This window comes from Sphaerodactylus townsendi, linkage group LG05 (genome assembly GCF_021028975.2).
Source record: "Sphaerodactylus townsendi isolate TG3544 linkage group LG05, MPM_Stown_v2.3, whole genome shotgun sequence".
Lineage (NCBI taxonomy): Eukaryota > Metazoa > Chordata > Lepidosauria > Squamata > Sphaerodactylidae > Sphaerodactylus > Sphaerodactylus townsendi.
Genome location: NC_059429.1, coordinates 20,380,751 through 20,398,692, shown reverse-complemented (window position 1 = coordinate 20,398,692; position 17,942 = coordinate 20,380,751). Strand labels below are relative to the sequence as shown.

Sequence of the window (17,942 nt, the reverse complement as noted above, 5' to 3'; positions counted from 1 at the left end):
AGCGAGATCCTGTATCACCCAAGGCGGGTGGATCCAGTGATGGGATCCAAAAATTTTAATAACAGGTTCAGATGGTGGTGGGATTCAAACAGTGGCGCCGCTGCTGCACGCACGCCCCTCCAGTCCCTATTGGGCAAGGAGGTTGCTTTAGTAACCCCTTCTCGGAACTCAGAAAAAATTAGCAACCACTTCTAGAGAAGTGGTGAGAACTGGTTGGATCCCACCTCTGGGTGGATCTCATTCAATCAAACGACCTTTATTGGCATATGGGGATCTCATTCATTTGCCCGCCTTGCCTCCCCCCGAGTCGGCTGCATCAGCGCCGCTCCAACCACAGGCTTTCTTTGCAAAGTTTTCCACTTAAGTTTTGCACAAAGTTTTGCACTTAAAAGCCAAGTTTGCAACCGCCGCGCTTGCGATGAACACGTGCGCCCGGCGCTGTGCAGAATCCAGACCCGTACTACAGTCCCACGAACCACTGGACCAATTGGGGGGGGGGAGGGCGGCTGGAGCTCTCCTGCTGTGAGCACAGGTTCCTTTCCGCAGCAAGGGGGTTCGTGGGGAGGGGGAGGAGGCTCCGTTGCAAAGGCGACTGCTGCTGCAGCCTCCTCGGGGCGCGCCCTGCAGGAGGCCGGCGGGTGGGGACCCTCCGGGGCGTGGCCAAGGGCGGCGGCGGGGGTGGGACGGGCCTGGGCGCGGCCACGGAGAACCAGCCCGCCGGCTGAGCGTGCTTCTTCCTCGCTTGCCTTCCGTACTGACTGTGCGCTGCCCGCTGCCCGCTGCCGCCATGCCCAAGTGCCCCCGCTGCGACAAGGAGGTCTACTTCGGTAAGAGGGGACGCCCTGTTGGGGACGGGGGGGCGCAATCTCGACCAGGATGACCGGGGAGATCAGAGGCTGTTTGGCCCCAGGTCCTGGCCGCACTGGGAGCACCTGCGCCCACCCTCCCTGCGCGAGTCCCTTTCTCTTGACTTAGCGGGGATTCGAACCCAGGTCTCCCCAGTACTAGTCCAAAGCTTTACCCGCTCTGGCGAAGAACGAGATGCCCTTCGAGGTGGGATCAGCAACAGCAGCCCGTCCTCTCCCCGTTAGCCTCTTCCTGCCTTTGTAGATCAGCCCCAGTGCAGGAAGCGACAGAGTACCGCCCTTCTCTCCTCCGGTAGCTTCAGGGGCGCGTCGGTCCAGCTCTCTTATTCCGGATCTCAGAAGGGTCCTAACCAGCCCCCCCCCTTCCTTGTGCCACTGTGGGGTACTAGTTAGACTGAGCGTCAGGGAAAACCAGGATCGCCCCCCCCCCCCGAATTTCACTGAGCTGCTTCTTCTCAGCCTGTCTGCAGGGTTGTTGTGCCAGAACCGTGTATGCCTCTCTCAGTTCGCGGGGGACGGGGGGGGGGCAGGGGGACGAATGTGATGGATAGATTTGCATTCAGACCACATCTGAAAATGGGGGGGGGGTGGAGAAACACCAAGCAAAAGATGAGGTGGGGGCAAAGATGTTGGCAGGGCTTCGCTCAGTTCATGTGTATTTCCTGGACTTGTGCTTGAGCTGTTGGGCATCTGGATATTTTATTAACTTATTTTAATTAGACGTTGGTGCCCAGCTTTGTTTCCTAATGCCGCACATCTGATGCCCTTCGACTGTTTGCTGAAGATTTCAAGCAGGCAGGTGCAGCCGACATCTCCCGGGTCGCTCTAGCTTTGGGAGGCTGATGAAACTAGAAATGGAAAATTCAAACCAGGGCCAGATCTATATTTTTTTTGAAGGGGGGCAGAAGTACAAAACCACGCCCCCTAATATTATGTACATGTTTTTTCTTTATATTTTTGTATTTAACAACATCTGTTTTAAATGATAGAATAAATCGCATTTATGAATTGTTACTGAATAATTATTGTTTTCTCTACCTATAATGTTTGAATATTCTCCCATCCCCTCTGCACACATAAAAACCCAACTTAAGGGTAAAAAAAATTCAGCCTACCCTTTTCCTGGACATTTTTTAAAATTTTAAAATAATTTAACATCTTAATTTTGACCTGGGAAACACCCAAAACACTCACACTCCTTCACAGCCTGATAGGATTCAGTTCAAGAAAAGCTTTGGCCCCTTCTGCACATGCAGAATAATGCACTTGGGATCCACTTTCAGTGCACTTTGAAGCTGGATTTTACTGTGAAAGTGGATTGAATGTGCATTATTCTGCATGTACGGAAGGGGCCTTTGTTTGGTAATTATGGTGCAGAAACTGAAATGACTGCACTGAAGCTACTGAACTGAAAAGCTGATGATGTCAGGAAACTTTGAAAGAGAAAGACCCACTGTGAGATGGATTAACTCAAAAGGGTGCCACAGCTCTCAGTTTGCAAGACCAGAGCAAGGTTGTTCAGGAGTGGAAGTTTAAGAGGTCATTGATTCATAAGAAGAAGAAGAGTTTAGATTTATATCCCCGTTTTCTCTCCTGTAGGAGACTCACAGGGGCTTACAATCTCCTTTCCCTCTCCCCCCCCCAAACAAACACCCTGTGAGGTGGGTGGGGCTGAGAGAGCTCAGAAGAACTGGGACTAGCCCAAGGTCACCCAGCTGGCATGTGTGGGAGTGCACAGGCTAATAATCTGAATTCCCCAGATAAGCCTCCACAGCTAAACCGGCAGAGCGGGGAATCAAACCCGGTTCCTCCAGATTAGAATGCACCTGCTGTAAACCACTACGCCACTGCTGTGTCACAGAAGTGACTTGATGGCAAATAACACACAAGATTACGTGGGGAGGGTCTACGTCTTCCACTGCATAGAACTTGGCACCTTTGAACATCTCAGGACTCTTTAGCTCCCACTCCTCTTTGCTCGCTATAGGCTCCCCTCTGAGGTGCGGGGTGTCGCTCTCCCTTCCCCAACCTCCCTGCAGCAAGGAAAATGGGGCACACCCATTACAGAGTGAGCCATCTCTTCTGGGGCAACTGAGCCTCCCCCACCCTCTGCTGCTACCTGCTCTGCTCACTGGCTGGGGCACCTGCCCCCCTTGCCCCCCTAGATCCATCCTTGATTCAAATGTCACCCACACCATTCCCCTGTTGACAGTGTTGTAAGTCGCACAGCTGCCTTTTCGGTCATGTGCAGCACTGTGATGGTGCAGGGTTCAGTGTGGACAGGTGTGCCCAAAACCAGGTTAGGGTTTTAGGGCTCATTTGGATCTCAGTCCCATGTCATGAGCTCAGAGGCTTGGCCTGATTGCCCTCAGGGAGCTCTTTCAACCCTGAGTGGATTTGAAGGGCCACACCTACCGGCCAGTGAATAGTTGCCAGAGTTTGGCCCCAGCTGCTGAAACGGCTGGCAGATATGGACCCGCCTGCTGAGGAATTCCTCTCCGCCCTGTTTGTTGACTCTCCAGGGCAACGGGTTTGGCCACTGTGGGAAACAGGATGCTGGATGTGGCCAGCCACTGATCTGATCTGGCAGGCTGCGGTTCAGAGCTGCGTGCCCTGAACAATGGGAGAAAACTGTGCAACTCGATACGATCAACGCTGAAATAAAGCAGGGATCTGGTGGCACCTCGAAGACTCAACAAACTGAATTCTGTCATGCGTTTCTGTGAGCTGGAGTTCCCTTCATCAGAGGGGTGGAGTGCCCACGCATAGGTGATACGTTTGCATGCACCTTATGCAGTGGTGGGAGTCAAATAATTCAACAATCGGTTTCGGTGGTGAGATTCAAATCATTTAACAACCAGTTGTTTACAAGCACCGTTTTAACAACCGGTTCTGCCGAAGTGGTGCGAACTGGCTGAATCCCACCACTGACCTTTTGCATCTGGTGAAGCGCGGGCTGATGCACAATGGAGTAAATGTCGTGCGTCTTTTATCGTGCCTCCGGGACTCTTGTTTTATTGTGCTGCCGTGACCTGGATAGCCCATGCTAGCCCTATCTCTTCAGATCTTGGAAGCTAAGCCATCCTGGTTAGTCTTTAAATAGGAGACCACCAGGGAATACCGTACAGAGGCAGGCAATGGCTCACTCTCCTCTGAACATCTCTTCCCTTGAAAGCCCTATGGGGTCATTGTAAATTATCTGTGGCTTGGCAGCACTTTCCTTCACTGGTGGAACGCAGCTTCTCATTTGCAATGGCTGTTTCTCCACAGGTTTTTCTGCACACATCTGGGCCACAGACTCAAGGCTGCGCAGTTGTATTGCATGCTAGCTAATATGGATTACCTGTTGTAACTGACCCTTCTAACAGTCTGCCTGACGGCTCTGCCCTTTTGAGAAGGAGAAGAAGAAGAGGTTGGATTTATACCCCCACTTTCTCTCCTGTAAGGAGACTCAAAGGGGTTTACAATCTGTGAGGTGGGTGGGGCTGAGAGAGCTCTGAAAAGCTGTGACTAGCCCAAGGTCACTCAGCTGGCATGGATGGGAGTGCACAGGCTAATTTAGTTCTCCAGATAAGCCTCCACAGCTCAAGTGACAGAGCAGGGAACCAAGCCCAGTTCTCCAGATTAGAATGCACCTGCTCTTAACCACTACGCCACTGCTGCTCCTTCAGACTCCATTGGTGGCCAGCTGGCCACCTATTCTGCAGTTCCTCAGGAGGAGAACATCAGGCCGGATCCTCTGGCCCACCTTCTCTTTCTGGTAGCAGCAAAGCCAGCCTCCTCTGACCAGTTTTCATGTGCTTATATTTTACATTTCTCCTTTTAAAAAATATGTTCTGCAAATAGGAATTGCTCCCTGCTGCCTTTCTTCCAATAGCTCTCCCAGATTAGATTTGCTACTATTTGTAGAAACTATCAGGGGAAAAATTCATCTCAGGAGGGGGTGGGGGGCGATTTTGTACCCTCCGCTGTTGCGCCCGGGGTCATTTGACACACACACACACACACCTGGCCCCTCTGGGCGGTACGCCCCTGGTGATCACCAGGGAAGTCCAGGGGGCTACACAGGCAATAGCTAAGCATCTCCAGTCTCTTGCCTTGAAAACCCTATGGCAGTGATGGCGAATCTATGGCATGGGTGCCAGAGGTGGCACTCAGAGCCCTCTTTGTGGGCACGCACAAACAGAGTGGGCTCGATTATTAGCATTAAACCTAAGATTTAGTTTTGGGGAAGCAGTGTAGGTAACCCTGTTAAACACTGTTTAAACCCCACTGATTTTCATGCAAAGAACAAAAGCGCAATCCTTTACCTGGGAGTAAGCTCGGTTGCTGGCAATGGGGTTTGCTTCTGAGTAAACCCTCCTAGGGTTTTGATTCACCCGTTGGAAGAGATGCACGGTTGCTTCAAAGCAAAGCCACCAACTACCCCCCCAAGCTTACTCCTGAGTAACGCACGTCTCAGAGCCAACCGTTTTTTCTAAACTAAAACTTCAGTATTCAGGTTAAATTGCTGCGTTGGCACTTTGCAATAAATAAGTGGGTTTGGGGTTGCAATTTGGGCACTCGGTTTCAAAAAGGTTTGCCATCACTGCCCTATGGGGTCTCCATGAGTTGACTGTAACTTGACAGCTCTTTCCATGACCAAGATCACAAAATGTATTCCATATAGCCGAGTAGAATTACACTGTTTAGTGTATCTGAAATCTTAAAAAAATTATGACTGCCTTTGTTCAAGTGGAACGATAATTACAGCCATACCCAGACCTTGGCAGGGCGTAGCTGCCATCTGAGCCGCTGAACAGTGCTCAGCCCGAGTCCTTTGAAATCCACGGACTTAGCTTGAAATGACTCTCCAAAGGATTGCATTGTGCATATGAATTTTTAGTATTTGTTTAGACATTTTCTATCCCATGTGCTGTCCACCGAAGGCGCTCACGGCAGCAGTGGCGTAGGAGGTTAAGAGCTCGTGTATCTAATCTGGAGGAACTGGGTTTGATTCCCCGCTCTGCTGCCTGAGCTGTGGAGGCTTATCTGGGGAATTCAGATTAGCCAGATTAGCCACACATGCCAGCTGGGTGACCTTGGGCTAGTCACAGCTTTTCAGAGCTCTCTCAGCCCCACCCATTTCACAGAGTGTTTGTTGTGAGGGGGGAAGGAAAGGAGATTGTAAGCCCCTTTGAGTCTCCTGCAGGAGAGAAGGGGGGATATAAATTCAAACTCTTACTTCTTCTTCTTGCAGACTCTAAACTGTGGCTCCTTGGAATAGCCTCTGCTTTGCATGCAAAAGGTCTAGGTTCAGTTCTGGCATCTCCAGTTAAAAGGATCAGGCAGTCAGTGATGTGAAAGCCTGGAGCTTGAGGTGCTGCCAACCTGAGCCGGGAAGGAAAGTGCCGTCAAGTCACAGCTGTAGGGTTTTCAGGGCAAGAGTGATTTGCTATTGCCTTCAATGTTGGATTTGCCTATGGCAGTGATGGCGAACCTTTTTGAGACCGAGTGCCCAAATTGCAACCCAAACCCCACTTATTTATCGCAAAGTGCCAACCCGGCAATTTAACCTGAATGCTGAGGTTTTAGTTTAGAAAAAAACGGTTGGCTCCCTCTTCCTCTGCCCCACCTGCTCGAGCAGGGACCACCCTGCTCTAGCCTCCAGCAAGCCCCGTGCGCACCGGTCTGTCCCTCTCTAGCATCTCTGCCTCCACTGCGCCCCACCCTCGGGCAGCAGCCACCCAGAGCACAGGCACCAGACCCGCCAGCCGAATCCTTCCTTCTCAGCATGATGCGTGCACGTCGTGCTCAGTGGCCCAGGCCAGCCTAGATGTGTGTGTGAGGAGTGTGTCATTTTTCGCCCCCCACATGATGAACTCTGTGTGCATGTGCCCACAGAGAGGGCTCCGAGTGCCACCTCTGGCACCCGTGCCATAGGTTCGCCATCACTGGCCTATGGGCTTGGAAAGCCGAAGCCTTTGGCCTCAAAATCTAGGGGCCTTTCTTACACATGCTGTCATAACGCACTGTAGTCTCTAAACAACCCTTCAGTAATTCTCCTTGCACTCAATTTCAGAACAATGCTGTGTTAAGCCAATAACTCGACACTAGTATTAATTTTGTATTGATTTTGTCCCAATAACTCAACCCTCGCATTGATTTTGTCCTTCCAGGACTTCACTGAGGGGGACTCCATTTTGTGGACCTCATCTCCCTCTAGTTGTGAGGGTGGGGGATCTGGAGGGGCTTCACAGGTGGAACAGCCAGGGGCCTCTCTTCATGTAAATCCAGCACTGATTTCCTGCCTCCACATGGGCTGAGAGTGTTCTGAGAGAACTGTGACTGGCCCAAGGTCACCCAGCAGGCTTCATGTGGAGGAGCAGGGAATCAAAGCTGGCTCTCCAGATTAGAGTCCACTGCTCTTAACCACTACACCACATTGTCACCTTGCCAACCTGAGTAGACTTTTCTTATTTTTTTCTCCATCTTAGTTCCTTTTAAAAAAAATTAAGAATATACTGACTTAGCAGAGATGTTTGTTTTTAACGGACCACTGGTCTGATTTGGTATAATTCAGCATCATGTGTACACAATAACAATCTCAGTTTTTGCCAGTCGACAAAAAACAAAGAGGTTGTTGAAAATAGAAATCGGAGGCACTGAAGCGTGCAACCAAGTGGGGTTGCCAGCTTTTTCATTTTAGCCTGCCTCCTGCATCATTGCAGACTGGTTAAGAAACAGTTGTTTGACCTGCACAGTTGTACATCTCAAGGGCATGAAGTGTTAGGAACAGCTCCGCCTGTGATCTGTCAGCGTAACTCACAAAAACAGAGGGTCCTTACTACTCTCTAGAACAAAAGGTTTGGCAACCTCTCCCATCTGACTTGCTTTTAGGAAACGAATGGTCTGCCAAAGCTGTGTCTCTGTGTGATGGGGGTTTGCCAAGCAGGGATTGGTTGTTTATTTCTTATTTTATTTATTTATTTCTTGGATTCCTATACCGCCCCATCCCCGAAGGGCTCTGTTGCCCCCATTCCTAAGACCTCATCTGTCTTCAGTATGGGATTCTGCCAGGAAAGAGACAGATGGTATAGTCCTCTATTGCCTATACCAGTGGTGCCGAACCTATGGCGCTCCAGATGTTCGTGGACTACAATTCCCATCAGCGCCTGCCAGCAGGGGCTGATGGGAATTGTAGTCCATGAACATCTGGAGTGCCATAGGTTCACTACCACGGGCCTATACAGTTGGCGTCTAGCTAAAGGGGAGTCATTCTGGATGGCAGGCTGGGAAGCTTAGGGGACAAGGAATGTGGGGGGGGTGCATGGGAGACTGCCAACTAGAAAGACTGGCATGTGGGGGTGGCCAGTCACCATGACGATCTTATTGCATGTGCCCAGCTATGACTGAGATTCTCTCCAACCCTTCCAACGCTCCTTGCAGGCAGGGCTTGAACTAGGAACTTTGGTGTGGCCAGTTACAGCTCTCTCAGAACTCTCTCAGCCCCACCTACCTCACAAGGTTGTGGGGACAGGAAGGGAATGGAGTTTGTAAACCACCGTGAGTCTCTTTAAACGTAGATAAAAGTAGGGTACAAAAACCACCTCGGTGCTGGAGCTGCTGGCAGATGCCCAGGGCCAAGGCATCTGTCAGCCCTACTGGGTGCGGCTCCAAAGTAATGTGTGACCTCAAGTGCCGCTTTTTTCCCCTGCTTTATTGCTGGACCAAAGGGGAGTTTAGCCATCTTTCCTCTGAGTGGGATGCGTGGTTCCTGTTGCTGGAGGGATGCTCTCCCTCGAGAAGCTGTTGGGCAGATGTGAAGGCACAGCTGCATTTCCCCTCGATGCCACATCAATATCTGCATCCCCCTTTCCGCTGCTCTCTTAGTCATGTTTTGAACAACTGGGCTTGGCTCACTCGTCTGTTTATTCCCAGTGGTTGCTAGGAAGGGTACCCTGGTGCTTAATGAGGAATCTCCTGCCCTGCCATAGCCCGGCGTGTTCCTGTTCAGTTCCTTGGGGGAGGAAAATCAGATGGGGAGGCTTTAATTACTTTCTCTGTCTCAGTTGCAAAGCAGGCTCCTTTATGAAAAGACAACAGGAATTACAAGCATTGCAGGAAAACATTCCAGATCAATCTCTTTTTTTTTTTTTACAAAGGGGAGAAAAAAGGAGTTACCAAAGCATTTCCTGCCCTTGTAAAGGAATGATTAGGCTTCTGCAAGAAAACAGAAACTGAAGTATTTAAAGAGACAGGAGCCCTGAACTGCTAGGATACGATATTAAGCATCCCATAAATCAGTTGGCGATTGTGCTTTACATTGAGGGTGGGGGGATTGCAGAGGTGGGATCCAGCAGGTTCTCACAGGTTCCCAAGAGTAGGTTACTAATTATTTGTGTGTGCCGAGAGGGGGTTACTAATTGGTGATTTTGCCATGTGATTTTTGCCTTAGTTACACCCCTCCTCTCAGCAGTAGTGCGCAGAACTTGAAGCAGTCTAGCAGGAGGTGCACCAGCGTGCGTGGCAGCCTGCGCCTGCGTGCATTCGTTTCCCGCCCAAGGACTGGTGCAGCGGCTGCGTCCTTGCCACAGCCCCATCCAGGAATGCCCCGCCCCTGGAATGCCCGGCCACGCCCCCATCGTGCCCCGCCCAGCCCCATTGGCGCTACACCACAGTTTGAATCCCACCACCATGGAAACCTGTTACTAAAATTTTTGGATCCCACCACTGGGGGATTGCCACAACCAAGTCTTGGGAAAGACGAAAAACTGCAGGAAATGCTCTCTGTGATGTTGTCTAGATCCTTTGTCAAAGCAGTGCAAACAAATCGCTGTACTTCCGGGTCACGTGGAACACAATGGGGACTTCTGTGGCCTCGGTGCCGTCTGGTTTCTCAGCCTATTTCATTGTTTTACAATTTCGGTTAACTAATTGGTTTTCAATTAGAATCGTCTGAGCCGCTGTTTGATTAGAACTTATTTTTATAGCTGCAAGGAAGTTTTAAAAAAGCTGCAAGGAAGTTTTATAGCTGCAAGGAAGTTTTTAAAAAGACATGACAATATTTGACCAGACTGTTGGCAGATCATTTTTTTAATTTGGCGGGGCCAGGGACAGCGGAGAGACCTGGTCAAAGACTGAGAACTGGGCGTTGCTGTAAAAATCCAACTGTATTCCTTTTGTCAATATTTGTGGCTGCCGAAAGAAACGACACCATGTAATCTTGCCATTCTGCCAAGATTAAGGTGTGTTTGTAAATGTCCAGGACTTGGTGGGAAAGTACGCAGGTAGTACTGCTGCTTTTTCACGTGGCTAAGTACTGGGTTTTTGTTGTAGGGTAGAGAGGGGGCAATTTAGCTGTGGCCACGATGCCACAGCAAACTCCGTTGTGGTTGGTTTGTGCTTGCATATTCCGCTGGAAACAAAGCCAGTGGAGACACCTTTCATAGAATCATAGAGTTGGAAGAGACCCCAAGGACCATCAAGTTCAACCCCCTGCAATGCAGGAACACACAATCCAAGCACTCCTGACAGATGGCCATCGAGCCTTTAAAAAACTTCCAAAGAAGATGACATCCAGCACACTCCGAGGCAGTGCATTCCACTGTCAAACAGCCCTTACTGTCAGGAAGATTTCCTGATGTTTAGGTGGAATCTCTTTTCCTTCACCTCGAACCCATTACTCCTGGTCCTAGTCTCTGGAGCAGCAGAAAACAAGCTTGCTCCCTCACCAACATGACATCTCTTCAAATATGTAAACATGGCTATCATGCCACCTCTTAACCTTCTCTTCACCAAACCAAACATACCCAACTCCCTAAGTCTCTCCTCATAGGACATGGATTCTTGTGCGGTGAAGGCAGAATGGGGCTGTGGCTCAGTAAAGTGTGTCCAGTCTATGCCCAGAAAGCTGCTGGTTCTATCCCCAGCATCTCTAGTTAAAAAGTAATTAGAAAGACCTGTGCCCAAGACCCTGGAGAGCAGCTGCCAGCCAGACTAGACAGCACTAGATCAAGAGTCTGACTCAGTAGAAGGCTGCTTCATAGGTGCTGTCTGGCAGTGGTGAGGCCGTGGCGAAGCAGTGGAATATCTGTTTTGCATGCGGAAGATCCCAAGTTCAGTCTGCTCCATCTCAGGTTGACGGGATTAGGGAGTCAGTGATGAGAAAGACCTCCACTTAAACCCAAAGAACCCCTGCCAAAGGAGACAGCCCTGATTTAGTCCATCAAGACCAAAGGTCTGACTCAGTGGGCGGCATCTTTGCGTGTGTGTGAATTGCTAGTTCCCAGAATCAGTGACTCTTGTGCTGCCAGCAGAATCGTGAGACTGCACAGGATGGAACTGCTAGCTGTGTTGGGCGATTGGGTATGAATCGGAGGTGCAGCAGTGGTGTAGGAGGTTAAGAGCTCATGTATCTAATCTGGAGGAACCGGGTTTGATTCCCAGCTCTGCCGCCTGAGCTGTGGAGGCTTATCTGGGGAATTCAGATTAGCCTGTACACTCCCACACACGCCAGCTGGGTGACCTTGGGCTAGTCACAGCTCTTCTGAGCTCTCTCAGCCCCACCCACCTCACAGGGTGTTTGTTGTGAGGGGGGAAGGGCAAGGAGATTGTAAGCCCCTTTGAGTCTCCTGCAGGAGAGAAAGGGGGGATATAAATCCAAACTCCTCCTCCCCCTCCTCCTCCTCTTCTTCCTCTTCTTCCTCTTCTTCTTCTTCCTCTTCTTCTTCTTCTTCTTCTTCTTCCTCTTCTTCTTCTTCTTCTTCTTCTTCTTCTTCTTCTTCTTCTTCTTCTTCTTCTTCTTCTTCTTCTTCTTCTTCTTCTTCTTCTTCTTCTTCTTCTTCTTCTTCTTCTTCTTCTTCTTCTTCTTCTTCTTCTTCTTCAAGAGTGGTGCAGTGGTTAAATTGTTAGGCTAGGATCCAGGAGACTCCAGGTTCAAATATTCACTTTGCTATGGAAGTTTGCGGGTGGCTTCAGGCCCCGGCACCCTCTCTCAGCATAACCTACTTTGCAGGGCAGTTGTGAGGATGAAAACAGAGGAGAGGAGGAGGATGTATGTCACATTGGGTCCCCATTGAGAATAAAGGGAAAGCTGTGAATGAAATAAAAATTCAAAAATAAGACTGCTGTACAGATAAAGGCCGGGATGTTCTGTGGTTTTGGGGGCTTTTGAGCTCTGTTAATCAGCACTGCTTCTTTGTGTCCTTGTCACGGCAGCTGAAAAAGTCACCTCCCTGGGGAAAGACTGGCACCGGCCGTGCTTGAAGTGTGAAAAATGCAGTAAGACCCTGACTGCGGGCAGCCACGCAGAGGTACGTGGAGGGCTTGAGGTGGAAAGGTAACTTAAGGGGTCGTGCATGGTTCAGTGGGCAGAGTGCCTGCTTGGCATGGAGAAAGACCCAGGTGCAGTCTCTGTGTGAGAGGTGCAGTCTCCAGGGCGCAGTCTCCAAATGAGAGCCAGCATGGTGTAGTGGTTAAGAGCAGGTGGATTCTAATCTGGAGAACTGGGTTTGATTCCCCACTCCTCCACCTGAGTGGCAGAGGCTTATCTGGTGAACCAGATGTGCTTCTGCACTCCTACATTCCTGCTGGGTGACCTTGGGCTAGTCACAGTTCTTCGGAACTCAGCCCCACCCACCTCACAAGGTGTCTGTTGTGGGGAGAGGAAGGGAAAGGAGCTTGTAAGCCACCTTGAGTCTCCTTACAGGAGAGAAAGGTGGGGTATGAATCCAAATTCTTCTTCTTCTTCTTAATGTGAAAGACCCATATCTGAGTCCCTGGAGAATCGCTGCCAGTCAGAGCGGACAATACCGATCTTGATACACCAAGGCCTGACTTGAGAATAAATGGTATCTTGAACGAGGAGCCATGGCTCAGTTGGCATTGCATTTTCTCAGCTTGCGAAAGGTCGCAAGTTCAATTCCTAGCATCTCCAGTTAAAAGCAGGTGATGTGAAAAACCTCTGCCTGAGACCCTGGAAAGCTGCTGCCAGCAGAGGTGTAGCTCCAAGGGGGCGGGGAGTGCGCGACACACCGGGTCACGCCCCTGTGGGGGCAGGGTGAGGGTGTTCTGGGGCGTGGCGGGGGTGGAGGATGGGCGCTTTTCCCCCTTGCCACGCCTCTGGCTGCCAGTCAGAGCAGGCAATCATACCCTTGAAAGACCAATGGGCAGCTGACTCGGTACAAAACAGTTTCATGTGCTTGCTACTTTTGCCCACAAATGTTATCACCCCTTTCCTCTAAAAAACGGGGGAGGAGCCTACGAAATATATGCAAATATATAAAAATAAAGAGAATCACATCACCAAGCCCATGACAGATGACACAGAGCATCGCCAGCCGTAAAGCTCCAAACCATAAATCGGAAGAACCAAAAACCCCTTTCGAAATAACGCTGCCCTTTTGCCTTCCAGAGATCAGCAGGAAGGGCGTTGTTCTTCCTGCCTCCCAGAAGACCAGAGCAGTAACCCAGAAAACATGTTATAATTCTGTCGATAAGGCCCCCCTATGGGATACTGTCGGAAAGCAGGAAATGGTGGTAGGGACAGGGACGGGGTCAGATGGAGACAGTCACGCCAGCAAGCTCCGGCTGGATCCTGTTCTGATCTTCACTCCGCAAATATCCAGATAGCATCCCCTACCCCCACCACCCAATAAGATATTTCAGAGTCATTTGCCATTAGTGCAAGTCATCCTAATGTGGGCTGGGCAGAATTGACTTGTTCTTGTTGGTGGCAGGCTGCCATTAACCACAGTCTGTGTGCAGAGCCGCTTTTGAACTGACCTTCAGCTCAACTGCCTTTTCTTAGGCGATTTTCTGCCAAAGTGAGGCCCATCCACGGCTATTGCAGCCAGATGGGAAGCCCCAAATTCAGAGGCACTCTATTTTTGAATCCTGGTGTTGTGAGGGCCACATGAAAGGGTGGTCTCTGTGGTCTGTTAATTGACCTTCCATGGAAACTGGATGGTCGCTAGGAGCCAATGTTAGGAGCAAAAACTACCAGACCACAGCCACAAACCTGGAAAACCCACAGTAACCAATTGGATGACCACTGTTTGGAAACAGGGTGCTGGATTAGATAGGCCACTGGTCTGATCCAGCTGGGAAGCTTTTATGTTCTTATTGGGGTGACAACATCTACTTGTGGATTTGGAATTATCTTATTCACTGGTAAAGCTGGCCTGCGTATCTCCAGCAAGAAACCCCTTTCTTTCCAGTCCAAATTGTACTTACCTGTGCACACAATTTATAGCTGATTTACTCATGGGTGAAAATATTCTAGCACCTCTTATAGTTTTTACTATCAGCAGACCAATTTGGCACACACGCTCGAGTGGAACACACCGTACCAACTGTTTTCCCCGGCAACTCTTTGGATGCCAGCAATTTCCGCATTTTCCCACCTTTATGGGTATGTCAGTGTCGTCTGAGGAGGAGACAGTGTCCGAGGTTTCAGGCTATGGGACAAAAGCCAGCTCTAATCTTTGCAAGGTTTGCCAGCAGATTCCGAGAAGGGGCTGTAGCTCAGTGGTAGAGGATCAGCTTTGTAGCCAGAAGGTGCCAGGTTCAAGCCCCGGCGTCTCCTGTTGAAAGGGCCAGGTGTTGCAAAAGACCTCCGCTTGAGACCCTGGAGAGCTTCTGCTAGTCTGAGTAGACAGTGCTGACCTGAACAAGCAGAGGCCATTTCCCTGTAAGACAGCTGCTTGTGTTCAAAAACTATTTGTTCTGCCAGCGTGTGCAGCGGAGCAGACCTGTGGTTTTGCATCTTCCTCAGTTCTTGCTAATTAATAGCACTGATTCTCAGAACTCTAAACATCCCCCCCACCTTGTTACTGGTGCTTCTCCTGAGTTGTTTGCATTTGTCTTTGCAGCATGATGGGAAACCCTACTGCAACCACCCTTGCTACTCTGCACTGTTTGGACCCAAAGGTAAGGAGTCTTGCAGAGAAGGGGAGCGTCGCCGGGAGTCATTTAGCCGGCATTCTCCCAGGATATTATCACTCCAAAGCGTGATCTTGTGGATCCGCAGTACCCCTCTCACTTACACGTGATCCAGGAAGGATTGCTTTGCTAGAAAGCCATGTGGGATTCCAAACAGAGATTCAGGTAGTAATCCGAAGGAGATCCAGAGTGGAGCAGGACTGGGCAGAGCAAAAGTTGAGGTAAACAAACAAGAATGGCTCGAGGTGCAGAGCAGAGCATGGTTTGGAATAATGGTATCAGCCCTTGGTCTAGAGCACAGGTGTCAAACTCGCGGCCCTCCAGATGTTATGGACTACAGTTCCCACCATCCCCTGCCAACATGATGCTAGCAGGGGATGATGGGAACTGTAGTCCATACCATCTGGAGGGCCGCACGTTTGACACCTGTGGTCTAGAGGATGAAAGAAACTGGACTTCCCAGGCTTGGAAAGCAGCAAGGTGTGTGTGTGGGTGTGTTTCAAATTAAATCAATCTCTGAATTGGTTGTGGGAAGGTGTGGAGATATTCTGAAGCCTAGGAACTTCTCCAAATTGGGGAGTGGGGGGCAAAAGAGGAAGTGAGACGGAGGGAGTCTCTGAATTGAAACCCTGCCCATGTAAGGAGTGGAAGGAGTTAGCTCAGGGGTAGGGAACCTGTGGCTCGAGAGCCACATGCGGCTCTTCTGCCCTTGCACTGCGGCTCCATGAGCTACCGGCCCCATCCTTGCCCGCCCTGCAGGTAGCAGGGTGGGCGCACCAACTGCCCGCGGCCGGCTGGGCTGCGCCACGGGCTTCCCCTCTCACCTGCCCCGTTGGAGCGGGGCGGGTGCTTTCCTGGTGGCCGGTGAGGTCGATCTGCTGGCCCTATCCTTGCCCGCCCTGCAGGCAGCAGGGCGGACGCATCCATGCGCTTCTCAGAATGAGCGGAGTAAATGGTTTAAAAAGCCCAATATATACAGTGTTATCTTTATTTTAAATGTCAAAAATTATTTGCGGCTCCAAGTGTTTTCTTTTCCCATTGAAAACGGGTCCAAATGGCTCTTTGAGTGTTAAAGGTTCCCTACCCCTGAGTTAGCTCATCAGGGCTGAAGGTGTACATTTTTTTCAAGAGGTAGTTAAATTACAGCCTGCTTGCTCCCTCCACCTCCCCCACCCCCGGGTTTCTTTTGTTAGGGGAGACTGTAGAACCCCATGAATGTTATACCAAAGGACGCATATATTGAACCAAAACATCTTGTATTATGGTCTAGGAGCCATCCACCAGTGAGGTTCTCTCTGGGCTTCAGCTATTAACCTTTCTGGGCTTGTTTGGATAGCTGCCTCCTCTGTGTCATGCACAGCGAAATATTCCTACCTGTTCGTCTGCCCCACTTGCCTCCTTTGGGCCCTAGCTGGGACTTCTGGGAGGGGCCGTGGCTCAGTGGTGGATTATGTGGTTGGCATACCGAAGGTCTCAGGTTCTACCCTCAGCATCTCCAGTTAAAAGGACCAAGACAGCAGGTGATCAGGAGTAGATACCACCTGAGCCATGGAAGAGCCTTGCTGGTATCAGTTATGTAATATTAAGATATTATCATTACTGACCTAGAGAGGCCCAGCATCTGACCCACTACCAGGCAGATTTATGGGTTTGCATAACTTGTACTGAAGTAGCATCAACTTCCTGGATGCACCTGGCCTCATCAGCGTCTAAACTTGGAGGACCGTGTTTTTTTGGTTTGGTTTTGTTTGAACTTGAGATGGTAAGAAGGCATATTTAGTGTCCACCTTGATTGTCTTCCAGGGTTTGGCCGCGGAGGTGCTGAGAGCCACACGTTCAAATGAATCTCAGTGTGCATAATCACCTTTCCTTCCCCGGATGCCCTGGTGTTTCAGAGATGGAAAGGAGCTTGTAAGCTACCTTGAGTCTCCTTACAGGACAGAAAGGTGGGGTATAAATCTAAACTACTACTACTACTACTACTCTTCTTCTTCTTCCACCTCCTCCTCCTCTTCTTCTTCTTCTTCTTTCTTCTTCTTCTTCTCCTTCTCCTTCTCCTTCTCCTTCTCCTTCTCCTTCTCCTTTTTCTCCTTCTCTCCTTCTCCCCTTCTCCTCCTCCTGTCAGAATGCCAGCTGAGAGATGGGCTGGTGTCCTTGGGCCCTTCCTGCTCACGACAGTCTTCTTTTCTTTCTGTTTGCAGCCGAAAGGATGAGGTTTTATATGGATCCTGACATTTCAAGGCATTATACCTGCAATTCATTCCTTCCCTCCTCCCCGCCATAGCAAGCTTGCATGTTTTAATAAAAAGCATTCCAAAGAGGAATGGGGCTGAAGGGCTGGAAGATTTCCTGTTCGGTTGGAAAACATGACAGAGTGGATAAGCATTTGACTTACTCGAAATCGGGCAAGTTGGCTAATAATAACAATGTTGAGCTTCCTGGAAATAAAAGGAATTCCAGCCAAACCCCTGCGCCTGCTTTTAGACCCTATTCTCAAGCAACGGTGATTCTGTATCTGTATTAAAAGCTTGAATGAAAGTTGTTGGCTGCAGTCTGTTTTGTCAAGAGGCGGGTGTGCGTATTTGCTGCTTGTTTATAAGAGATTGTTTCATCTTAAAAGGTCACTAATTGAGCCTTGGGAGCTGTTTTAGGATTCTTGCATGGGTTGAATCTACTCGTTTTACCTGCTAAGTCTTCTGTTCAGATTCTGGTTTTGAGGGTAGATGTGTTGGTCTGCAGTAGAAGAGCTAACCTGAACTCCAGGAGCACCTCAGAAACCGTAAGATTTTCAAGGTATAAGCTTTCAAGAGTCAGAGCTCAGGTCTCTTGTTGGTCTCTAAAGGGCCACTGGACTCGAATCTAGCCATTCAGATTCTGAAATCAGATAATGGTCTACAGCCCCATTTCAACCCAGCTGGTTCAATCATTGGACCATTTGTTTCATCATTGATATCTAGTGTGGTGCTGGTACACAGGTGTCAAACTCGTGGCCCTCCGGATGTTATGGACTGCAGTTCCCATCATCCCCTGCCAGCATGATGCTGGGAACTGCAGTCCATAACATCTGGAGGGGCGCGAGTTTGACACCTATGCGCTGGTAGGTGCCTTGTGGTCCCCCAGTGTTTTCTGGAACCTCTTTGGTACTTCCACTAG

General features: G+C 49.9%; 1 protein-coding gene across 1 annotated transcript; it reads left to right on the top strand.

Moving 5' to 3' along the window:
• Nucleotides 1–560: 560 nt before the first annotated feature.
• CRIP1 (cysteine rich protein 1) lies at nucleotides 561–17,327 on the top strand. The gene is made up of 5 exons (XM_048495795.1): nucleotides 561–827; nucleotides 12,066–12,160; nucleotides 14,720–14,777; nucleotides 16,593–16,637; nucleotides 16,988–17,327. Exons 1-4 carry the CDS (start codon nucleotides 788–790, stop codon nucleotides 16,631–16,633), a joined length of 234 nt encoding a protein of 77 aa, XP_048351752.1. The 5' UTR covers nucleotides 561–787; the 3' UTR covers nucleotides 16,634–16,637; nucleotides 16,988–17,327.
• The last annotated feature ends 615 nt before the right edge of the window (nucleotides 17,328–17,942 follow it).